We start from the raw sequence: 25,665 nt of genomic DNA on the forward strand, positions 1-25,665 counted from the left end.
TTGTTACTGATTTTACTGCATACAAAACATGGATATTCTTTCAACAGGACAGTTTGGCCCTAAAGTTTGGCTTAGAAACATATTGTACACCACAATTGCAAAGACAAACTCCTAAAGTTGGACAGCATGTTGGCCTTTGGACTGAAACAAGCACATATTCTGTACAATCCCACAGTGCTACATATAATTAGCAGTTTATATGAATGTGATCTCAGCTCTCTAGCTTCCTATGAGAAACAGACCGTCAGCAAACACAGCTAATAGCATCTTACAAAGATATGTAGGAGCACTGCTTATACAATAAAGTATTTCATTATAAGATGACAAAGTATTTGTTGTCTTGTGAGATTTTGTTTGTATGTATATGCCATACTGCAGCAGTGGAGTGGTGCACTGTGCTAGAGCGTCTTGTAGAGGTAGACAAACCAGTTATGTATCCCTCCTCATGCTCACTCACTGCTTTCTCCCACTCCTTCACCTCGGGGACCTCCACACGGCGCCACAGCCCCTCGTCCTCCATGCGCTTCAGCTCGCTCTCCAACGCTGCTTTGTACTCCGCGTTCTCTTCATCAACTCTGGTTGTCATGCAAACGTAGCCACCTAGTGGAAACAGGTGATAGTGTGGTGGTGTTGTTGAGTGTGATGAAAGCTGCTGCATTGTGTCAACACCTACAGGCTATTGATTTATCATCACATCAAAAATACAGCTTACCCAGTTCACACATGATAAAACATTCATTAAAATGTTTCATGAGATATTCATGAAACCCAATTACTCACTTTCCCCACTGGAACATTATAGTTTCATCTTATAAAACTTTTTCTGAGACTGTTCTCCAACGGTTATCAGACAGCAGCAAGAAGCACAAGACAGGAGTAAAGCAGGCTTCACCTGGTTTGGCGGCCTTGCACAGCTCTCTGACCACAGGAACAGGAACGTGACCAAGGCTCAGTGCTCCAGCGATCACAACCACATCAGACGAACCTGCAGGAGGAGGGGAAGAGGACGAGTGGACACAAAGGAGGATGAGCGAAACAGGTAGACAACATGCAGAGGACAAATTTCATTCCAGTTGTCCTTTCAAATTGACCAGAAAAGTCACTCTGAGTAGAGAAAATATACAAACCTCCTTTATCACCCTTCTATAAAACTGTGGAATAAATCCAACTATGTATTGATTTAATAGGAACCACAGTTTTCTCTTTATTTCAGGATGTGGCTCTGTCCTGAGTTCATTGCAGGTTAAAGTCACAATTGTATTTTTTTATGATATAGTGGATTGAGTTTCTCTGTCCACAATTGAACAATGTTCCCTCTTGTTCACTGACAACAAAATATGACATTTTGACAACTAATAGATTGCAAGACTAGATAACTTGGAAAAACCGTCACTATTTTTTCTTTTATTATATTTCTTCCCTGTTGTAATTAAAGTAAAACATGTACTGTATGTTTTTGTCATTAACAGAAATCGATCTCAACATAACCATCAGTTAAGCATAATAGGCATTATATTACCCCACTGGACAGGTAGCGGCTCCACTCCCATAATGCATTGCCTGAGGTCCTGGTACAGCCCTGTCTTTGTGGCCAGTTCCATCATACCCTCGCTTCCATCAATGCCCACAAAATGTCCAAACCCATGTGTTTTCATCTGTTACACAGAGACACTTTGGTTAGGAACAGGTCAAATTTATTGGTAAAATCAAACAAACTTGGACATTGTAAACTGATCTGAGAAAGTCAATTTGGATTAAAACACCCGATTTCAAAATATATCTACCCAACTAGACGGAATGAAACAGGAGTTACTGCACACTCATAGCCTTAATCCAGTAATACTTTAGGTCATACTGTAAAGCCATTATTGCAACAAAAATGTCTTAAATCGGGTGGGACAGAAATAGAAAAACATATGAATATGAGAATATGACCCAATTTTATGCTATTCCTTCCTTCTTGCCTATACAGTAAATACGACCCAATGTAATTCTATCCTAGACCAACCAAAATGTTTTCTCTCCATCCCAGTCTTTCCAGTTTTACCTGCTTGGCCACATCCAGCACCACAGCTGCTTCACGGTCACCAGTGAAACTGGAGGCGAGGCGGTTTACTGCTTGAATCGGCGCATGGAAGTCCAGAATAACCACATCGTATTTAAGGCAGGTGTAAGAAAACACAGTGGATTTTAATACAGACAAAAGAGGAAATAAAAACTTGCTATGAAGTGCCATATGTGGAGGTCATGGTCATTTTTTTTTAAAGTTGCCGCTGTGCAGTGTGTAAATTCTGTGTGCATAATGGCTTTTGTTGTAAATTGTAATGCCCTTTGTAAGCGCTGCACTCTTGATTTTTTTCCTGGAGTTTAATTTAGACTGGCTAACTTATGCTTCTAATCATTTTAAAGGAATCTGTAGATTTAAGACAGTCCACTAACACAGCAAAATCATCCTTTCTTGAGCTAATCTCATCCAATAGGAAGAAAAAATTATTGCCATCTATGTTATTGCTCAAAATGGGTAGTGTTGGGTGATGTGCAGTATGATATGAGTTTTTATATTAGGTCTGATATTCATGAGCTACAGATCAGTACTGTATTGTGTGTGTAGAGAAATGTTATGGTCATTTTATGTCCTTTTTGGAACTCTAAACAAACAGGAACCATTCACTTCAGTGGTTTGGGAGAAGGCTGAGAAGGAACTGCGCTGGCTAGCGCGCTGCGTGTTTGGTGGTCGTATGAACTTCAACGAGTTGTGACTAACATGGGAGTGATTACATAATAACTGAACTTTCATTTTGGGGTGAACTGTTCATTTAAGTATCTCTCATCAAGTGTTAATTTGTAAAATTGAGTAAAACAGTGCTATGTGGTGTTGCCCACCCCAGTTAAGTTACCTCACCTGGTCATAGTTCTCTGCCCAGCTGTTGTAGAAGGCGATCTTATCACCTACTGAGGCGTCCTTGTGAACTGACACAAACGTGTCTTTCACAATTTCAAGAGTCCTAGTAGCTGGTATTATTGCATCCACCTATATGATGAGATAACGGGACATTGGTGAGTTGAATGTTTGACAGATGAGCTGTAGGCTATCGAGGCTATAGACTAGGCTGCATTTATATCATTGAAAAAAAAACTGCATTGCTTTTTTCAAGCGTGTAAATAATAATAATGGTGCCAATCCAATAAAAGTTTGCTTATGCTATATGGCATGACAAGACAATACCCACCTAATGGTACAGGACACACACACTACTTAGGACAGGATACAGAAATAGACGGGACAGGACAGGGGCCACCTAATGGGGTGACATTTTATTTGGATGATCTAATGTTGATACTCAACTATCAGGTGACAAAAAGTAGATGTTCAACAAAGTGTCAGTTGCCTATTCGGTGCATCTGTACAGACTGCCCTATTTCTAACCCTAACCCTAAACCCTACCATTAACCCTAACCCAGACAAGACAGATAACAAACCAGGCCACAGAGCTACTTGAGGGGAAAAGACATTCATTCATTGGTTTCATATCGGGAAACTGAAATTTTGGCGCAATTTACGGTTTCGCCACACCTACTTAACATCTGCTGACCAATCATGTGACGGGAGCGCCTGACAGACGCACGCATTAATTATTATTAGATACATTTTAAAAATATCTAGTGATTAATTAAATTCACATTTAAATGATGCAATTAATAAAACAGTTATACAAAATTAATAAAATATTAATTAAATGTGTCAATTAATAATCCCATTTCATTATTCTGTCTTTAAAATATGAATAAATCACTGATTTGTAAAATGATTTCTAAAAAGAAGTTTAAATTATATAATTAATATGATCAACCTAAGCCCACAATACCAGCAGAAGTAGTATAAAATAATGACAGACACAAAATCTTTCTTTTAAGGTTTTTAATAAAGATACAGCATTAAATTCTACAACATAACGTGTCACTCCCAACACTGACCACATGTTTACAAATATAAACTCTTTTAACATTGGAGAGCAGTTTGGCTTTTGGACTGAATAGTGAAGTGAAACATTCATTTAACTAATTTAATTATGAACATTTCAAGTCTCAAGTAAATTATACTTCTGCGTCGAATTGCGGCCGTAGCTGCAGCGTAGGTGTCTGTGGCGGTGCGAGCATTTGTGTGTGATTGTGCGCGTAGACCACCGAAACACTAGGCGGCAGTGGCGTGCTTTGTTAACACGGATGTAATAACAGAAGAAGTAGTAGTCTTTACATTCTCTGAAACTCGTGTTGAGGGATATTTATAACTATTTATCCTCTTTATAATTTGAAGATGAGGTGTCCTACAAATCAATATATCTGCAAATCTCCTCAACTCGTCTCTCTTCGATCTGCTCCATTGTCTTCCCTATCGTCGGACATCAGCCAGATACAGGATGAGGAAATACGAAGCGAGCCAATCACAGTTCTTGCAGTCGTGTGTCGCCCTACGTGCAGTTACAGTTTTGGAGAGCAGCTACGGCGTAGCTACAGCGCAGGTTTGACGCAGAGCCATAAATCACCCTTTACTCTGGAATGCGGCTCCACATCTTCAACTTCAGATCAGTAAGTGACCAACAACATCAAAAATTCCTGAGACACTTTCTTTGGGAAGTGTAGACTAAATTATCTGAGTATTACCTATCCCCTTCCATAATTTTGATTTGTACCTTTGTTGGGCTGATTGTGGCGCCCTGTGCTACAGCGGCAGTGTCTTGTAGAGGTAGACAGAGCCAGGTATGTATCCCTCCTTCTGCTCTGACACTGCTCTCTCCCATTCCTCCACCTCGGTGACCTCCACACGACCCCACAGCCCCTCTTCCTCCATCCGCTTCAGCTCGCACTCCAAGGCTGCTTTGTATTCCAAGTTGTCGTGGTTACTTCTGGTTGTCATGCAAACGTAGCCTCCTAGTGGGAACAGGCGATAGTGCGGTGGTGTTGTTGACAGTGATAACAGCTGCTTTGTTAAAATCCATTGTGCCAACGCCTACAGTGAGGTTACTGATTTATTATCTTAGATCAAAAATACAGCTAACCCACAATAAAACATTCACAAAGAGCGACCCTCAGCCTTTCTGAGACCAGGGTCAAGAGCAGGTGGAAAAAGTACTCAAATCCTTTACTTAAGTAGAAGTAGCAATCCGAAAAAATCTACTTAAGTAAAAGTATAGAAGTATTAGTAGTAAAATGTATTTAAGTATCAAAAGTAAAAGTACTCACTCTGAAAAACGGTCCCTTTCAGAGTGTTAAATTATTGATGCATTAACCTGTAAGAAGTGTTTTAATGTTGTAGGTCCAACTGCTCCATATACTGTTGGGGAGTTTAAACTCTAAATATGCATCCTATTTTATGAGCTCATCATATGTTTTGCATGTAAAACCTTGTTCTGCAAAGTAACTAGTAACTACAGTCATCAGATAAATGTAGTGGAGTAAATGTCCAATATTACCCTCTGAAATGTAGTGGAGTAAAAGTATAAAGTCTCACAAAATGGAAATACCAGAAGTGCCAGTACCTCAAAACTGTACTTAAGTACAGTACTTGAGTAAATGCAATTAGTTACTTTTCACCTCTGGTCAAGAGAGAGCAGCAAGACAAACACGGCAGTCTTCAGAGAAGAACAGCCTCACCTGGTTTGGCGGCCTTGCACAGCTGTCTGACCACAGCAACAGGAACCTGACCAACGCTCAGCGCTCCGACGATCACAACCGCATCAAACGAACCTGCAGGAGGAGGAGGAGAGGACGGGGAATCGAGACGGAGATGGATGAGCAAAAAAGGCAGACGACATGAAGAGGAAGAGTTTCATTCCACAATGAGATATCCACCATCCACCAAAAATCATGCCTACTCTTTCAAAATGATTCAAAATGCATTAAAGTAAGGGTTACTTATGGGTTACTAACACAGTGATGAGTAAGACCTTTGCTCACTAAAAAGATTTGTTTTGGAGCGCAGAATCATCATGTGCCCATAGCAATATTTTATATCCATAATGGATACAGTGCCTTGCCTTCAGAAAGTGTTCAATTTTTCCCCATTCTGTGGTCTTACAACCTAAATTCAAACTAGAATAAATAAGGATGTTTGCCACTGATCTACAAACAACTCACAACAACAATAATGTCCAAGTGGATGTTTGTATTGTACACATTTTTACCAATCAATTACAAATTAAAAACTGAAATGGGCTGTATGTCAGAGTGGCCAAAAGGAAGGCTCTCCTGAAATAAAAGCCACATAGCAGCAAGTTGGTTGTTAAAAAAAGCACGTGAAAGACTGAGCATGAGGCAAAAGATTCTCTGGTATGAGTGTGTTCACATAAAAGGGACGATGTTTGTATCCCACAGCCTGTCACATGCAACATGGACAGATCCGGAGCAGTGTATTTAAGATAAGATGAAGCTATAGAGGCACACAACTGGAATATAAAAATAAAATCAAAGCACAAAGAGCCATTTTATACACAGCACAATCACTGTCTTACTGTTATCTTTTATATGATTGAGCTGTAGTACTGAATTGCATACAACCTGAATTTCAACACCCATACTAATAATTAAAATAATTGTCAATTAGCCATTTTTAAGTCAGTATGCTTAAATGGTGGATAATATAGTTTATGAATGGTACAACATGTACGTGTAGTCTGAAGTATTGAAACCTACACATTTTTACATTAATTATGGGAAAAAAGCCTATTCGTTTGATTGTTTCTGTCTGTCTAGGTGGTTTTTCACTAGGTAGATGGCATTCATTTTCATTTTCAACCACCTGGTGCTGTGTAAGCATGGTCAGAGCTGCGCTTGAATTGACATCCATTCTCAAATGTAAGTATTTGTTCATAAATTCCACTCTTTACTTAGAAATGCTCGTATGCGTGGTTTACGCACATATTTGTACGCAGTGTTGACAAATTAGGTTTTTATTTTCTTCTACAAACACAGACTTAACATGTTTTTCTCTGTAAAAGCTGACTGTACTTGTACACAGGGCACACTAGTAAAAGTGTATTTCTCCACGTCTTTCCTGGACTAATCAAAGTAAAATAAACTTTTCTGTATGTTTTTGACATCAATGTAAATCTGCTGAATCACAACGATCAGTGACGCATATGTAAAGTGCTGCATTACCCCATTGGACAGGTAGCGGCTCCTCTCCCAGCATGCATTGCCTGAAGTCCTGGTAGAGCCCCGTCTTCTTGGCCAGCTCCAACATACCCTCGCTTCCATCAATGCCCACAAAATGTCCAAACCCATGACTTTTCATCTGTACAACAGGGACACAATTGGTTAGGTGCAGGTCACAGCTATTGGTAAAATCAATCAAATCTGAGAAAAAAACAAAACTGATCAGAAATAGGTCAATGTTGGTCTATATTGGAGGATTGAGATATAGATATAGATATATTCAATATAGAATAACATCAGGTCGTATTTACAGAAAGAGTAATATGATGCAGTGTTATTCTGTTCTTGTCACTCTGACAAAGACATTGTAAAAACTCTGCTTTTTTAACACATTAACTAGTATTACAGCATCAAGGCACAAATGTGCGGCGACTCCTTTTGATTCAAGTTCTGTGGCAGGAGTTTGTTCTCTCTGTCCCAGTCTTCCCAGTTTACCTGCTTGGCCACCAGTCCAGTTCCACAGGCCACATCCAGCACCACAGCTGCTTCTCGCTCACCAGAGAAATGGGAGGAGAGGCTGTTTGCTGCTAGACTCGGCGCACGGTAGTCCAGAATAGCCACATCCTATTCAAGGCAGTTAAAAAAAAAAATCAATCAATTAATACAGATCAATGGGGCAAGTCTAAACAGGTTTCTTTTTTTTTGGTTGTTGTTTTTGCATTTTTGTCTTTACGGTGGAGAAAGACAGGAAATATTGGGAGAGAGACATGCGACAAAGGTCCCAGGCTGGACTCGAACAACAATATTTATTTATTTATTTATTTTTTTCAATCAGACATACTCAGTTTCGCTTATTTTTGCACAGTACAAGTATATACTTTAAGTCCCTTTCATAAAATGTTGGAAAACGAGGAATATTTTGCTCACGTGGCCCACACGTACTTCAGTTCCCTCACCTGATCATAGTTCTCTGCCCAGGTGTTGTAGAAGCCGGTCTTATCTCCTGCTGTGCTGTTCTTGTGAGCCGATAAGATAACGTTTTTCACGTCTTCAAACGTTTTAGTGACAGCTGACATTATACTGCACAGCTCACCTGCACACACACACACACACACACACAAAAGCGACAATAGTCAAACGGATTGTAATAGGCTGCACATCATGGCATTCATTATAGGCTGCTAGCTATGATGAAAATGAACCTTTGTATAAACCTATGGAAAAGCTTTGTAAGTACACAATTATACTGTGCAACTACAACACTGGGATAAAGCCATTGTTATTATTATAATTATTATTAATATAGCATTGGACCAGCCAAGTGTCTTGAAACCAGGGAATCAAGATTATAACCTGATTCAAGGTGCAGCCAGTTCCATTGACAATGAATTGGAGACTGTCTGTGGGAGCCTGGACCTGTCTGACCCATATGACCTAAGGCTATGATTATGACTACATGCTAATAATACAAGCCTATCATTTCCCCTCTATAAGCCCTCTGGTTAGATACTGTCACATTAAAAATGTTCACACTTCTTCATCTGTGGACCAATACAACTGTCTGACATTACAGATTAGATTACACTTTACTTGAGTATTTCAATTTTGTACTATTACTCCACTACATTTCAGAGGGAAATATTGTACTTTTACTCCTTACACTACATTTATCTGATGGCTGTTACTAGTTACTTTGCAGAATAAGGTTTTTACATGCAAAACATACAATAATCTCATTAAATATGTTGCATTGTTAGAGTTTAAACTCCCCAGCAGTAAATGGAGCAGTTGGACCTACAACATTAAACTCCTTACAGGTTAATGCATCAATAATTTAACACTCTGAAAGGCGGTATTCTTCAGAATGAGTACTTTTACTTTTGATTTTCTGCTAATACTTCTATACTTTTACTTAAGTACATTTTTGAATGCAGAAGTTGTATTCATAATTAAGTATTTTTTCATTATGGTAGACTACTGCTACTTCTAGTGAAGGATTTGAGTAGCCTACTTTTTCCACCACTGCAGATTAGATGGCAGAGTCAACTGGTGAATCGTGAATAACCTACTTTCAGAAATGTCCAATTACGACACCTGACTATCTGCCATAGAGATAAAACAGTTTAAACTGTTTAACCTCTGTGCTATCTGCTTCAAAGCCAAGCACTTGCATCCCCATTTAACTCGACCTGGTGCGATCAGATAACAGAAATCGCTCTTACATAAACCTGGCTGAAATGTGTCTAGCAGATCCTTCAGGAGCTGTACAGGAAGTCCTCGGCGCAATCCCGATGTCCGCACTCACGGCCGCACGGACGGACTTTGAGGCGCGTTCCCGATCAATCCGCGAGGGTTCAGGGTTCTGTCCCACTGTGAAGTCGGCAAGTGTGTGAGGGATCTCCGGCGACTTTTCGAGCCCTTTATGCAGATTTTTAGGCCCAATCCCAATGTCCGCAATCACAGACTCACGGACTTTGACGCGCGTTCCCGACAGGTCCGCGAGGGTTCAGGGTTGTCCCACTGTGAAAACGGCAAGTGCGCGAGGGCTCACTGGCGGACTTTATGAGCCCTTTATGCAGACTTTCAGCAAGTCCGCATTTCTGTAGACTTTGCTTGAGGGAATTACCCACAGTTCATAGCGTTTGTGACGTTTTATTTATTTATGTGGAAAATATCAGCAATGGAGCAACCCAATACAAAAACAACAACGACAACGAAGAAAAAACCCCACAAAAAAACAATTAACAAGAACTTAGAAACTGGCATAAAAGTGTCAAACTACATGCAATATACTGTTAAAAGAGAAAATGCAAAACAGAATAAATAGCCTAGATCAGTTAAAAGTTTCCCTAAAGGTTTAAGAAACGGTTTATACTCTTCATTTTAAGTCAAGTGGATTTTGTTTCTATTTTTTCTGGACATCTTACTAGCTGGATGGCTGAAATGAATCTACACAGACATAGGCCTACTGTGTCATTTTTAACACATCTGTGTTTGGGACAATGCATATTTGTGTTACTTTTCAACACAACACGTTATAACAGGCCTACATTTTAACAACTACGGAAGCACATTGAGGACATATATCCTTCCCTGAGATAATGACAAAATTATCTCTATAGTATCTGTAATAGCAAGGCATAATGCTATTTCATAATGCTGTGCTAGGCCTTAATTTGGCTTAAAGAGAAATATGAAACAGTGATCAAAATACTCCTGCTCCTCTGACATTGCTCCACATCATGTTTCCTGAAATTATTTTAAAAGCAAATTATCTCGTTATCTCGAGAAACTCAATTTTGTTATCCTGAGATCTGATTCCTTGGTGATGATCTTCATTCTATGTCAAAAGGTAAACAGTTCACAGACCTTCCCTACTTTAAGAGGCCCTTTTTTCTTTTTCTTTTTCTTTTTTTTTTTTTACATTTTATGCCACATCACTATGAATTTTACAAGTAGACAGATAAGATTAAGCTCACCCCATTGCCCTATGTTCCTGGAAATTAACTATTTATGTTTTTGTGCAGTGCATGAATCTGCCAGTTCAATGATACTTAACCCATGAAATCACTAGAATCTTTTGAACATCCTGATCACACCAAAGCTGTCTTTGAAGCCTTCTCTAAAAAAAAAAAACATGGGTTGGCTTCATGTTGACTGGAAATATCATCTCCTAACTGAGCCAGAAGCACTGCTATTTGTGCTCACCTTTAAAATGTCTCAAGACCACCTTGAGTTATTTTTCAGCATGGTTAGGAGACGGGGGGTTGGTGCAATGATCCAAATTGCTTACAATTTAAATGGGCCGTATACTCCAGACAAACTGGATAATGTCTGCAAAAATGGGAAATGCCACCATAGAAGAGCCGCTGAATACCTTGTTCACTTCAACACAGCTGGAGCCAAATGGCCGTTTAAAAAAAATCATTCAGATACTGAGCACACCATCCCCATTCCATTAGCACCTCTTACATTACATTGTGAGACTGCAGGTGCACACCATGTTGCCCTTCAGAGAAATACTGACAACACTTACAACACAGCAGAGGCACTTTGAACTCACTCAGGGAAAAAGAGTATTTTTTTCACTTCATTTTGAGGTGTATGTCTGGTATATTGTAATAGTCTTTGTGAAATTGTAATGACAATATTAGGTGTTATCAGGCTATGTTGGCTAATACTGTTTATGTGTGCTTATTGTTTTGTAGGAGGCATTTGACTCAGTGTCCAGATGGTCCCATGGGAAGCTGTAAGCATGCTGTAACTGCAGTAAAGAGAACAGGTGCAGCTGGAGCTTCTGGGCACGCTTCAGTCTTCACCAACTGTGTCAACCACATCATGGACCATAAGACAGCAGAAGAAGATGACCGTGCCACCCAACTCATAAAACAAATAAGTTCACAGTTCATCAAGATGGTCCCTTTTCACCAGAAGGCTCTACACTCAGCGCTTTGTAAAGGACAACAAGGCATCAAAGCATCAAAGACTGACTAAATCCATTCTATCCATGGAAGTTAAAATTTACATTTATTTGTCAACCTACAGTATATAAATATGACCTACAATATGGAATATATTGCATGTTTAATAGAAATGTACATTATTTTTCTCAATCTATATTTAATTAGGCCTATAATGTGAACACATTGCCTATGTGTGAATGCACCTTTCAGCTGCCACAATGATAGTGACAATGACAGTTCTTGTGTTGAACAACATTAGTCTTTTTTTACTTAATAGAATAAATGGTGATTACTGTTATCATATGCGCTTTTTCTGGTCCGCTCTCAAAAATTTTGCTTAGCCCATACAACTCATAATGCTGCCCCATTGTACTTTTGAGAGTGCTTGGTGAATTGTGAAATAGTAGGCAAGTATCCCTTCCTATAAATACTACTAGCTTACTTTTATTTAGGTTTACTCAAGTGCTTCAAGTCAATCCACATCAAGTCCATTAGTGTCAAGGGTTTCAGGTCCTGGAGATGGCCCTTCTGTGGATCTCTATGTTTGTGACACATACTTCTGTTGCCTTCATTGCTATTCGTATCGTGCATTCAGGTACTGTTTGTTGGAAATAAAAACAATAGGGAACCTCTAACGAAAGTAGGTTTTTGGTGTCAGTAGTTTGTGCTGTAGCAGCTAAATGCAACTCGGGTAATAGAGAAAATTCCGACTTTCCCAGTCTTATCTTTGATGGGTTGTACATGTGCCCCGAACTTATAATTACGAGATTTCCGATAACACTTGAAGGATGCATGAATTTAACTGAATTCGTGGACATGCGCAGTTGTGTTTGTCCAGCTGACCAAGCTGCTATTCTTGTTCCCACCTGTAGAGTGACTTGGAGTCAAAACAAAAGCTTCTGGAAAGTCCTTCTGAACAGCAAGCTAAACAGCTAAAGCATAGCTAAGTTATCTCCACTGTTATTCTTCTTATTTGTCGAATATAAATAGCTGTAATCTCTTTTCGTTTGACACATTTCATCATGGAAACATGTCAAAAGTTCCGCTCTTCCTACAACTTCTTTTGGTCTGTTTTCGTGGCATAGCTGGAAAGCTAACGCTGTGGAAAATTAGTTAGCTTAGCATTGGTCTCCCATCAAAAAATCCCAGCCTTTTCTGTGCTCTGTTGGACGGCAGAAGTTGGTAAATTTACTCCCAGGGAACGGGCCTTATCTTCCTTTTAACTGCCTGTAACAGGTAACGGTATGGGAATTATTTTTCTTTTAATCAGCTCCGCACAGCTTGAATAGCCAAACTGTTTTAACGTTACTTCTCACACACTCCCATAGACATCCACATGATAACGTTTACTTTTTAAACCAACGGTTGCGAGTTCATTGAGTATTCGTTGAATATTGTTAAACACTGTAACAGTGTGAGTTAGCTGGGTGTATGCACCACATCGGTACTAAAATGTCATGATTTGACTTGAATAGCTGAAGTGTGCCGTTTACCTTTGAAATATTTACGTGTTGTCGGTTCTTTCACAGGTTTCTTTACCACCGAGGCCATCAAAATGTCTATCTTGGGATTAAAGAAGAAACAGCCAAAGACTTTCAAAGTTAAAGTCATCACCATGGATGCTGAAATGGAGTTCAGCTGTGAGGTATGGATTTATTTAGGCTACCTTCAGGACGGCCCTGAGGCGTTACTTTCTCTCTTTCTGTATGGGAGAGAAGGTCATTTCAGTCTTCATGGTGAAATATAACAGTTTTATGTTGCATTGCTTATCAGTATAGACACACTAAATGTACAAAATTTTAGGGACACTTGCGCTTTTCATGAAGTACATTGATGAGGTAAATCCAGGTAAAAGTTAAAAACCCTTATCGATTTTATTATATCTATACCAATGTAGATAAAGAGAAGCAGACAGTTAGAGAAGGATTTTAAAGCTTTGAGACAACTGAGATGTGGATTGTGCAATAGGGGCTGCAGCTTAATATCAGGAAGATGTCACTAATATTTTATACATCAGTGTTCATAGCTCTTAGACCAGAAGACCTTCTTCGAAAAGCAATAGTGAATCAATCACATTGAATTTCTCTCTTGAGTTTGTTTTCCCATACAAAGAGGATGCGAGATCAGCTTTATACAGGAACTACCTTTAACAGTGACTGAAGATAGTGCAGATCAACAGATGCAGACAAACACATTACCTTTTCAGCATCTCAACTCACTTATTGTCTCTTTCTCAGGTGAAGTGGAAAGGGAAGGACCTGTTTGATCTGGTGTGTCGCACTGTTGGTTTGAGGGAGACCTGGTTCTTTGGGCTCAGGTACACAGTAAAGGACACGTACGCCTGGCTGAAACCGGAGAAACGGGTGAGAGAGGAGGAGAACCTATGGAGATCAAACAAATGTCACATGACTCAGAAATATATGTCAAACACCACATGTTTAAAACACATTGCACAAATAAATGCAGAGTGATTTGTTTGTGTAACCCACAATTTGAAAAAAATGTAAATTCCTGGATGTCGAACTGATTTGTTAATATTTAAAAACGTGAATACATGATTTTCAATTTTCATTAATTTATCATTATTTGTACATAAACACTAACATTTTTTACACAGCCATGCTGATTTGCATAGCCTAACCATATTTGCAGTCCTTACACTTATTTGTGAATTCTGAAGTTTGTATTTTTGGACGTAAATATATTTGTGAATCTCCATCTGTTTTTCAGATGGTTTCAAATGCAGATTTGCACTTGTTGCCTCCTTGTGAGACTGTTTGACCTTCATATGAATCTGCTGAAGTAGATTAAAGGAATGAATTGCAGATATCACAGCTTTTAAATTATGGCAGCCGCTAGGAGTTGTGTTACTGTTAACATGAATTAGTGTATTGCCAACAGTAACTAACTGCACAGATATTGATTGGAACATTACAGTGTCCAGACATCCTGGCTTTAGAGAGAATCTTGTCTACTGAACACATATTAATGTGTACTTGTCTCCTACTGTTGTTTATTTGTTCACTAAGGTTTTGGACCAGGAGGTTCCGAAGGACTCTCCCATAACATTTCATTTCCTGGCTAAATTCTTCCCAGAGAAAGTAGAAGAAGAATTGGTCCAGGAAATTACTCAGCACCTCTTCTTCCTTCAGGTGAGCTGGCTGATATCATTTACCACCCATATGAATGCCGGCGTATCTGTCCCGACTCCTCAGGAAATGAGCCCTTGGCCTTGTGTGCGCAGAATTGACTTTAATCTCTAGGCCAAATTTAGTTGAACTGGAGAACTGAATTGAACATTTTGATTTAACAACTGGTTTAAAACTATTTTATAGGTGAAAAAGCAGATATTAGATGAAGAGATATTCTGTTCCCCTGAAGCCTCTGTTCTGCTTGCATCATACGCTGTTCAAGCCAAGGTAAGAAAGTCTTACAAAGTTAAAGTTGCCTCACTGTTGTTTTGACTCTTGCAGCACTTGCAGTATGAGATATCAAGAAGGTGCTTGTCCTGCTTACATCTCATAACATTTGATCCATTAATTTATGCTTTGTCTATGTTTTTTGCTTACGTGCAATGTTGCCCCCCCTCCCTTCTTTTGTTCTCTTTCTCACTCTCAATCTCATTCATAGTATGGGGACTATGACCCAAACTTTCACAAGCCCGGGTTCTTGGCCCAAGATGAGCTCTTGCCAAAAAGAGTAAGTATAATGGAACTGCGGTATTTGGTTTTGTTTGTTTGATGTACATTTTTTTTCAGAGACTGTGTATAATGTTGTATATACATGTGTATGTGTGTGATATTCTTTTTCCCCTGATCCTGTGTGTGTATCCCAGGTGCTGATGCAGTACCAAATGACAGCTGACATGTGGGAGGAGAAGATCACAGCTTGGTATGCTGAGCACAGAGGCATCGCCAGGTAGGACTGACCCAGACTGATCGTTACAGTATGGTTGTTATGGCTCTTGGAGGGCAGCAGTGGAAATTAACACTGGCACATAAGGTGTAATCCTAGATCCAGCAGTTTAAGTCTGATGAATGTCTCACCTTTTCGCTTGGTGTAGCTTTTTAGAAATGTATAACCCTGTGTGTGTGTGTGTGTGTGTGTGTGTGTGTGTGTGTGTGTGTGTGTGTGTGTGTGTGTGTGTGTGTTTGATATGCCTCTTCTATATTATTCACCCCCTCCCCACAGGGACGAGGCTGAGATGGATTACCTGAAGATTGCCCAGGACCTTGAGATGTATGGGGTCAGCTACTTTGCCATTACTGTGAGTGAATATATAATGTGCCTTGATATTTACTCATTTTAGTTAAGCCTCAGCTGGTATTATGAAAAATGCAACGTCAAGCGTTTGCAATCATATCTTTTTTTCTATCTCTGTGTTGTTCAATCACGTTGACAGCAAAATAAGAGGGACACGGACTTGTTACTTGGAGTGGATGCTCAGGGTCTTCACATCTACAGCCCCAACAGCAAACTCAACCCGAACAAGTCCTTCCCCTGGAGCGGCATCCGCAACATCTCTTACAGTGAGAAGGAGGTAAATACCGGCAATGGACTCTGAACTCCAGAGACAGTTTACATTCTACATTTTTATGCCACATTCACATCATATTGGAAGAAGCAAAGTAATGGGATGATATCTAGTTGGTACACCTTGGAAACGTTCACCTGTTTAACTCGTTGGAATGCCTGCATCTAAAGAAATTTTTATTTATGAATTTAAAATAAAATTTAGTGGGCAGTGGTGGCCTAAAGGTTAGAGAAGCGAGCTTGTGACCGGAAGGTCGTCGGTTCAATCCCCCAGACCGGCAGGATAAATCTGGGTGGGGAAAGTGAAAAGCAGTGCTTGCCCCTCCCTCATTACCACCACTGAGGTGCCCTTGAGCAAGGCCCTTAACCCCAACCGCTCCAGTGGAGCTGCTCAGTAGCCAGCAGATCAGACTGTGGTTGTACTGATCAGCTTCCAGTGAATGTGTGTGAATGTGATCAGGGTGTTCCTGAAAAAGAGAGCATTGCGCTCAGTGAAACTCCCCTGAATAAATAAAGGTGAAAAAAAATAAAAAATAAAAATCAACTATAAATGAGCTGCAGCAGACACAAGCTTTTCATAGGTAGAGTGGATGGTTATTACTGTGAATATAACTGATAATTTGGATTTTTATTAACTTGGACTGCCGACATCAGGGGATTCGCTGCAATGTTTGCCGCCTGTGTTCCACAATTTGTAACGGCAGGTGGAAGATATCAGAGCTACAAAAAAAATCCCACATATGCTACTTGTAATTACCACTAGGAGGCTGACATGAGAAGTTTTTCCCACTCGGCACCCCTTACGGTACATCCGACATGATGTGAATGCGGTATTAGGCATTTACCTGACATTTTATCCAGAATGATTTAAAATGAGTGCGGCACTTAGGCATCACACATAGCTGTTTATGGATACACACTGGCTGTTGCAGGAATCAAACTTGTGTCCTTTTGGGTGCGGGATGGTCTCTCTAAACACTAATCCACCCTGGTGTAAAGGCAAAGAAGCTGTGTCAATGTCATTGGTGCATTGTCAGTGGTGCAAAAGAACTGAAATTTATAACTGTTTTCATGTTGCAGTTCACGATAAAACCTCTGGACAAGAAGAAAGATGTTTTCAAATTCTACTCATCCCAACTGCGAGTCAACAAACTGGTTGGTCACCTGTTCTTCTGTGTAAACTTGATTCTACGCTCTGCTCGATGCTACAGGAAATATGAAATTCACTGGCTTGTATTGCCCGTGTCTCCTAGATCCTGCAGTTGTGCATCGGTAACCATGACTTATTCATGAGGAGGAGGAAGGTGGACTCTATTGAGGTGCAGCAGATGAAGGCGCAAGCTAAAGAGGAGAAGGCCCGCAAGAAGGTCAGCTCTCATTCAGTTCCTCTGGGGTGTTAAGAATAACAAATCAGATAGGATGTATGTAGAAACTACAAACATGAAATGAATATATTCTTGTTTACCCGTTTGTTTATTGATTATGGTAATTTCTTCAGTGTTGATTGGATTAAAACTATGATTGGGTGTGCTGGCTTTCCGTCTCTAGGTGGAGCGTCAAATCCTGGCACGGGAGAAACAGATGAGGGAGGAAGCAGAAAGAGCAAAAGAGGAGATGGAGCGAAGACTTTTCCAGCTGCAGGACGAGGCACGGCTGGCCAACGAGGCACTGGTGAGGGCTGAACTTTCTCTTTGACATGGGATAATTGTCGAATCCCAATTTCCGGACACGTGGACTTGCGGACATCCAGACTTTGGGGTGCACTCTCATTTTAGCGCTGTCCCTTGTCAAAAACCAGCAAGTCGGTGGCCATTTTCATGCAGACATTTAGAGGCATGAAAGCAGACTTTTGTAGAGAGATGTTTAGTCTATGGACTGTATATGTAACTATAGGTACAAGCTCTGTCCACATACGCAGCTGCTCCAAAATGCCTGTGTTACAAACATTGTTGCAAGCCACAGATTCCTCTATCAATTCCAAACTCTTACACAAATTTTCTTATGTTAGTTTGTAAAAAGTTTTTTTTTTTTTTTTTTTTTTTGAATGCTACAATGTGTTTTGCCCAGCTGCGATCTGAGGAGACAGCAGACCTGCTGGCGGAGAAGGCCCAGATTGCTGAGGAGGAGGCCAAGCTGCTGGCCCACAAGGCAGCGGAGGCTGAGCAGGAGAGGCAGAGGTTAGAGGTCACCGCCATGAAGACCAAGGAGGAGAAAAGGCTGATGGAGCAGAAGATGAGGGAGGCGGAGCAGCTGGCCGTCAAACTGGTGGAGCAGTCTGAGAGGAGGTCAGGAATCCTCTTGGCTGGGTTTCAGTTTCAGTTAATTAATGCTCCAAAAAAGATATTTCTCTTATTTTTGATGTTATAATGCTGGTATTGGGTTTTTCCAATAGACATTACGCAACTCCAAAATACCGCCCAATAACTTCACACAAAAACAGTGAAGTACTATTGACGACAGTATTGTAAAAACTGTTGTGTGGCTCCAAACCCGCATTCCCAAATTTCTTCATCTTGGTGGCTGTTGGGGATGGAGGTGGTGAAGAGGTTCAACCATCGTTAGTGAGTCCAGCTTTCCCACTTGCTGCTGGAGACAGTTTTGTGTTTTGCTCCAAAGTTTCGATTCTTATTTCCTGTGCACGGAGAGGGAGAATTTATAAATAGGCCGAATCTATGGCATCTTAATTAGGGGGGATGAGATGCTCTTCTCTGTTGCAGCTCCACTTTGTGATTTAGGCAGGTTGAGACAGGTGTATTTTTACATAAAAATCTTAGGTAGTACAGCTTTAAAATATTGTATACCACCTAACTCTACTATTTTAATAACAGGCGTGATGTTGGTGTGAAGATGCTTCTGTGAAACCCAGCAGTGGAGGAGGTTGTTTTACCACTGCAGTAGTAGTGGTAGCAGTAAAAACCCATTCATATATACTATTAAGGTGTATTCTGTCTCTTATAGTGACTGTTGCAGTTTGGTTTAGGTTTTATTTGGGTTTACATTGTAATAAACAATCACAAAATACTCTACAAACTCTTGAATCCTAATGGACAAGTGTGATAAATGAGATCTTGTACAATAGGCAACAGTAGACGCTGCACACATTACTTTTAGGGCAGCAGGGCGGTGTAGTGATTAGGGAGACAACAAGCGTCTGCCCTGCTGAAGCGCCCTTGATCAAGACACCGAACCCCTGCAAGCTCTAGGGGTGCCATTCTGTTTGTCCCCCTATGCTTTCACCTCCCTTCTTAGGATAGAGTATCACAAATAGCTGCAAAAGCACATATTCTGTTAATAATACTCCCTTTCATCAGTAGTTATAGCACTACTACTGTGTTCCCTCGGCCTCAAACAGACCTAACTTCTGGTTCCAGGTCGAAGGAGGCAGATCACCTGAAGCAGGACCTGACCGAGGCGAAGGACGCCGAGCGGAGAGCCAAACAGAAGCTGCTGGAGATCACCAAAACCACGTACCCAGTACGCACCAGTGACGTCCTGTGGTGGTGATGATGATACCGCTTGTTGTGTTGTGTAATATAGATCCAATTTGTTAGTTATCATTTCATCAACCAAGGCCATTAGTTGCCTGTTAACCTATAAAGGAAAATTCCACTCTCGGATACTCTTACACCATATACTGTATATACTGTATTATGTTGGAAAAGGTGATGTGGTAGTTCTTGGTGAGCTATAAACTTTACAAATGTATACATATACCACCAACCACCAATTTTGGAACAAAACTCTTAATTTTACCAAATGAGGGCAATAACGACCTTTCAAAAAGTAGCAACACAACCTCTCGCAAATCACTAAAACCACACCAAGGCAAGGAAGTTTGCTTAGCTGATTATACACACATGAAGTTGAGTCACATATCACTTTTGACTATTGACTCTGTGTGAGTGTGTAAGTGTGGGTGGATATGTGCATGTCGTCATGTGTGTATCTCTGCTGACTTGACATACGTTTGTGTGATTTTCCAGCTGATAGCAGCCTACTCCACCCCCCCTGCTCCTCCTGAGGCGGGCGACCTCGCCTACGAATCAGCATCGACGCGCCTCGACTTCAAGGACTCTGACATGAAAAGGCTGTCGATGGAGATCGAGAGAGAGAGGTAAGCCAGAATTTAATCCTCTTTGACGACACTTTGAAACGACAGCCTGAAGATGTGGCTCTGTTTGTTTATATTTCCTGTAATATATTAATACTAATACTTCCCTGTACACCCCTCTCCCCCCTCCCTCTCCCCTGTTCTAGACTGGAGTACATGGAGAAGAGTAAGCACCTGCAGGACCAGCTGAAGGAGCTGAAGTCGGAGATTGAGTCTCTGAAGCTGGAGGAGCAGCAGCAGCAGGCCAGTCTCTACACCCTCCGCAGTGAGGCGAGGGGATACGTCCCGGAGCCCCACTACATACCTCACAGCAACGTAAGTACAGCTGGACAGGAACAGAAAACAAACATTTTTGCTCTTCAGCCAGTGGTTGGTTCATCCCAATAGTCACTTTCCCTATTTTACCAGCCAACTATTTTTTTTAAGATGGAATAGGACTTCAAATGATGATTGGTTACCTGTGGCTGATAAACAAATATACCAGTCATGAATATTTACCAGCATTTGGCTGTTGGCTGGTATTAATTTCTCATTTTGCCCACATTCCTATATACTAACCGTATAATGGTGTTAAGTTCCTCCCTATGTCTGTCCATGTAGCCTACCCTAGCATAATAAGAGTTGATCTACACTACCAGTCAAAAGTTTGGACACACCTGATTGAATGTACTATGTTTTTCATTCTCTTAAAGCCATTTTGATCTAAAGGCTGATGCTTAAATGCTTGAAATTTGTTTCTTAGACAAATATAAATAGTGAAGTTGATGCCTTTGCCTCTCCATCAAGGCAAAGGGCGGCTACTTTAAAGAATCTAAAATATAAGATAGTTTTGATTTGTTTAACACTTTTTTGGTCACTGCATAATTCCATTTGTGTTATTTCATAGTTTTGATGTCTTTATTATTATTATAAAATGTGGAAAATAGTAAAAATAAAGAAAAATGTGGCGTGTCCAAACTTTTCCAAATAACCCCTACTCCTACCCCTTTCTCAATCCTACTTGACCCGAACAGTACAGGGTTTTACTTTATCCTTAGCATTATATTAAGAGTAATTTTTATAGTTTAGAATTATCTGTTTATGTTTTTATTTTTATTGTGGAAACATTTCCTTTCACTTCTACACTTTTACAGTGTCCTCACTGATAACAGACCTCTAATATTATCATATCCCTGGTTACCCAGACACACAGACATACCCTTGGAGAAAAACATTGTACTAAAGTCACATGTTGTTTCACGTTTTAGTTTTAGTGATTGAGAATTTTAAAATCTAATCAAAATTGTGAAGATGCTGAAGCTTAGCTAGGGCTAGCAAGGACCTTGCTAAAGATATTGTGTTTCTCAGCAATGTACTGCAATTCTGTCTGTGTTCTTTTTTTAAACGTACTGTTGTAAAATAAACATATTCAAAATGTAGATGTCCCAAATTTCCCCTAGGGGATCAATAAAGTGCATCTTAGATACAGAGCAGTTACAGAAAATATTGATTGATATGATATATAATATTTATTGATATGATTTTGCTGCAACCCCACATACTTTTCTATGCTGTTTCTCATTCAGTTGAGTTTCAAACCATACCAGGAATACACATCTCCTCACAATACACCTGCACCTCAGCCACCTGTGCTTCCCACTTTGAAACTGCTCATACTTTATTATCTTCTCTTTGCAGCGAAACTCAGCATACATGTCTCAGATGGCCTTCTTTGAAGAAGTCTGATCCTACTCCCACAAGATAAGGACGAGGGACACTGCCTGTTGTGGCTTTTTGCTTTATAAGACATCCCTATATGCTTGGTTTATTTTTTACCTGGCAGAAACTAACACACACACTCTCACACACACACTCACACACTCTGGATTGTGCGCTTTGGAAAGACTTTTTATCCATCCTCCACAACACAAACAGTCGTCATGCTTGGCTGCCTGCACAGGCTGTCTTGCTAGGTTGTACCGCCTGCTACACTACAGGTTCCTCCACAGTTTTTTATATATGTTATGAACACATTATGTTTGCCTTGCATCTAACAATGATCCAGGACATGGTGCTGCAAATGGATGTGTGGATGAATTTTGATTTGATGGCAGTGTTGTTTTTTTGTTGTTTTAAGGGATATTCAGCTGTGAGCTGGTTAGATGTGACAAGATATAGATTGATGCCTTAACAGCCTTTAGCCTTGGGAGGTTGTCTGTTCTCTCTGGGACAGGGAGTGTGTCTAAAATTTGGCACAAACCAACTCTAGGCAGGGTTCCTACAGTCATGGAATAGTCATGAAATTGTCAAATTGTCTTTTCCAGGCCTGGGAAAGTTCTGGAAAATTATTCATATCCTGAAGGTTTTGGAAATTTGGATGTTTTTGGTGTTGTTGTTTTTTAAACCAGCAAAGTGTTAATGTGTTAAGTCAAATTTGGCTCCTTCCATATATAACAACATTGAAAGGAATAAAAAAAAAACACATTTCTGACTATACAAGTCCCAAGCTATTGTTGTAGGTAGGCTGGGACACTCAAATCAACTACGGAGTGAAGAAATCTAACATGTATAACACATACACATTGGCCCGTTGTGAGACACTAACAAATCTCTGTCATAAAAGTATTTTTTTTTTTTTTTTTTTACAAGTCATGGAAAAGTCAAAATTTGACAAGCAAAAGTGTGCAGGGACCCTGTCTAGGTGTGACACTCCATGGAAAATGGCGTTATATTCAGTGTTTGATCTTTGTTTTGATCTCTTTGTTTTTATTTGCTTGCTGTTACTGTAACTTGGTACTTGGATTGCCTTTCTTGAGAACAGCGCCTTCATCATTTCTAGTGCCTCATCAGAACGGTTGATAGAGATGCGGTATATAATTACAAGCTCCAGCTCTGCCATTTCAAGTTTTTCTAATGTGTACTGTAGACTTGTGCCTTAAACTCTATTTTTTACCAATATAATTTGCGTTACTGAGGTTGTATTTGGTATTATTGTGCTTGTGTGCCTTAGAAAGCTGTTGAAATGTAAGTGTGGGATAAGTATCACACCCCGACTGAGTTTCAGAGGAGCAGATTGATGGCTTGCCTTTGACAGAGAGTTTTCTTTTTTTTCTTTTTTTTCTCTGCTCATGTACCTCTCAGGGTTAGTATTGGAGATAATCAGGGCAGGTGGAATCTCTCATTATTTTCCCAAGACAGATGTTTTCTACACAGGATGTGTTGCTTTTGTGATAGCCATTCAGAATAGTAACCATTAATGTTTTACATTTTTGAATAGACAATATTTGTATTTAACTTAGATCAGTTTAATAGTACTTACAGTGATGCGCACTATTCAGATTAAGACACTAAGGCAGTGGGTACACTACATTTCATGAATAAAAAGGTGGGTGAACTGAGTTTAGGTTTACTCCACCACATCCCTTGTTGCATCTTCAAAAAGGGAGAGGCTACATGCCAAGACTAAAGCCAGGTATTCTGCATGTTTGTTTTTGTTTTGGACCGGCCTAGATATTAGATTGACTTGATTATGAACTGAACACTGATAAATAATTGGGGTCAATAATGCCATCACAGCTCTGTAAGTTTAATTGAAATTGTAATTTTAGTTGAGATCTGGTTATAAATGAGTGGCAAGTCTAACCTTGGCCTTGTGTGAATGGGGGTTTGTTGGCCAGATGTCCTTATCAAAATTACTTAATGTTCTTTTTTCTATCACTTCAGTGCTTCAATTGGCATTTCTTTTCATGTTTACACATGTGCCTTAAATAACACCATCTGTCACACACTTGTGCATCACATACAGACATACAGTACATTTTCCTGAAATTTACTAATGTACAGGAATCTCTAGTTAAAGAGACTTGGATTTCAGTGGGATTTCCCAGCCAAATCAAGTCCAGTGTTAAAAAAATGTGTATTTCACATCAGAAACATGTTTGTGTGCCATAGTAGATCAGGTGTAATATGGAATGGCAAAAATGTTACAAATTCACATGTACACGTTTTATTTCAACTGCTCAGTCTGATCTGTGGTCAGACGTTGGAAGTTGTCTCACTGCTAATGATAGAATCATTCTTGCTTCCTCCTCATCATCATTAATATAATCATCTTCCTCATCATGTGTCAATCAAATGCATAATCGTCTTAATAAACATGCGGTTTCAAAAGGAGAAGCAGCTGTTTTTGTATTTTTTTTGTATTTTTGTGGATTTCTTTAGAGCCCAGATCCACTGTAGCATTGCTGCCTGTTTAATCAGACACAAAGACACATTGTGAAAACCAGAGTCCTATATATGCAGTCAGCCGGAACCAAGGCTCCTCCAGAGAATTGGGTGGCATATCTTTCAAATTTGGTTGTGTAAGGACGAGGACAGGATGATTGCCATGTGCTGATGCCAACTAGGAGGAAAAGGCAGGAGGGGACATTACCATCAAAGGATGCCACAGCAGGTAAGAGCTCATTAGGACTCAGTAAGACGCTCGCATGGCATGTTTTTGGTCTTTGCACACAAAACACATTGACCAGATCATTTAACATTCTCATTTTTTTAATTCTCTTAGTTTTGGCTCTCATTTTCTCCTGTTTCTCCTGGCTGGCCTTTCTAGGATACCAGAGTTTGTAGGGTACCATGGTGGATTCTCTCTGAAGAGCTTTGCATTTGCTGGTTGTGCATTAAATTAAACCTGCTGCAAAAAACCCCCACAAAAAAACAGACATTATTACTAATTGTAGCTTGGCAAGTATTACACAATAATTTAGACATATTAGTGTAACGAAACAGATTTTTTGGATTGTTGCAGTGTTCATTAATATGGGCCTATAATCATTTTGTTAGTTTTGGTGGTGTCTTTAAGTCTATTTCAGACACTTGTACAATTGTCTGGGTAGAGATTTATAATGTACTGTACAATATCTGATATGAGACCAGTTTGACTCTAAAGTCAGACCATATACATTGCTTTTTCATGCCATTTTAAATCGGCAGTTTAATTAAACTAAACCCTCACTAGGGACACCAGCAAAAGCAACGTTATGATCATGTGACCTGGCCCTGACCTTAGTCCAACACGCTGAATATGATCTGAAATCTGGAGAAGTTGAGGTTGAATGTTGTAGCTCCCACCAGAGGGCACAAGAGACTATAGCTCAACTTAGTCTGTGCCACACTGGTTGCAAAGGTAATTTGTAACCAACAAGTAAACAAAAGGACTTGGAAAACTACAATAAACATTTCATAAGAGAGGACACTTTTAATATTCATATCTATTTTATGCTTACATATCAGGCAGGGGGAGATAAGCGGTAAGGGGGAGTGAAGAAGAAAATAGAAAGTTTTCATTAATCAATTAACTGAGGTTAATGGAATCAGATAAGCTTCAATCCCATTAAAAGGCCTTACCATGAGGATTTGAGTGTGTCTGTG

The 25,665-nt window shown here is 39.9% G+C and overlaps 2 protein-coding genes across 5 annotated transcripts; one reads left to right on the top strand and one right to left on the bottom strand.

The window, feature by feature from the left end:
* Positions 1–4: 4 nt before the first annotated feature.
* mettl27 (methyltransferase like 27) lies at positions 5–9,742 on the bottom strand. Of its 3 annotated transcripts, XM_078286873.1 has the most exons (7): positions 9,375–9,742; positions 8,109–8,245; positions 7,648–7,776; positions 7,156–7,291; positions 5,653–5,745; positions 4,692–4,929; positions 3,229–3,299 (listed from the first exon to the last, which is right to left on the bottom strand). In XM_078286873.1, the coding sequence occupies exons 2-6, from the start codon at positions 8,226–8,228 to the stop codon at positions 4,721–4,723; spliced, it is 687 nt and encodes a 228-aa protein (XP_078142999.1). In that variant the 5' UTR covers positions 8,229–8,245; positions 9,375–9,742; the 3' UTR covers positions 3,229–3,299; positions 4,692–4,720. The 3 variants fall into 3 exon arrangements, with proteins under 3 accessions (XP_071766534.2, XP_078142999.1, XP_078142998.1); XM_071910433.2 differs by lacking the exons at positions 3,229–3,299; positions 4,692–4,929; positions 5,653–5,745; positions 7,156–7,291 and adding exons at positions 5–600; positions 893–985; positions 1,520–1,655 and having other exon boundaries at positions 9,622–9,734; XM_078286872.1 differs by lacking the exon at positions 3,229–3,299 and having other exon boundaries at positions 3,922–4,929.
* Positions 9,743–12,506: 2,764 nt separating this feature from the next.
* nf2b (NF2, moesin-ezrin-radixin like (MERLIN) tumor suppressor b) lies at positions 12,507–22,878 on the top strand. Of its 2 annotated transcripts, XM_071910398.2 has the most exons (18): positions 12,507–12,851; positions 13,145–13,260; positions 13,853–13,978; positions 14,645–14,767; positions 14,951–15,034; positions 15,246–15,314; positions 15,451–15,533; positions 15,807–15,882; positions 16,018–16,155; positions 17,229–17,303; positions 17,402–17,515; positions 17,697–17,819; positions 18,216–18,433; positions 19,520–19,622; positions 20,132–20,262; positions 20,406–20,574; positions 21,937–22,551; positions 22,647–22,878. In XM_071910398.2, the coding sequence occupies exons 2-17, from the start codon at positions 13,171–13,173 to the stop codon at positions 21,982–21,984; spliced, it is 1,770 nt and encodes a 589-aa protein (XP_071766499.1). In that variant the 5' UTR covers positions 12,507–12,851; positions 13,145–13,170; the 3' UTR covers positions 21,985–22,551; positions 22,647–22,878. The 2 variants fall into 2 exon arrangements, with proteins under 2 accessions (XP_071766499.1, XP_071766500.1); XM_071910399.2 differs by lacking the exons at positions 20,406–20,574; positions 21,937–22,551; positions 22,647–22,878 and having other exon boundaries at positions 19,520–19,648.
* Positions 22,879–25,665: the final 2,787 nt, after the last annotated feature.

Source organism: Centroberyx gerrardi, chromosome 11 (assembly GCF_048128805.1).
Source record: "Centroberyx gerrardi isolate f3 chromosome 11, fCenGer3.hap1.cur.20231027, whole genome shotgun sequence".
NCBI classification, from domain to species: Eukaryota; Metazoa; Chordata; class Actinopteri; order Beryciformes; family Berycidae; genus Centroberyx; species Centroberyx gerrardi.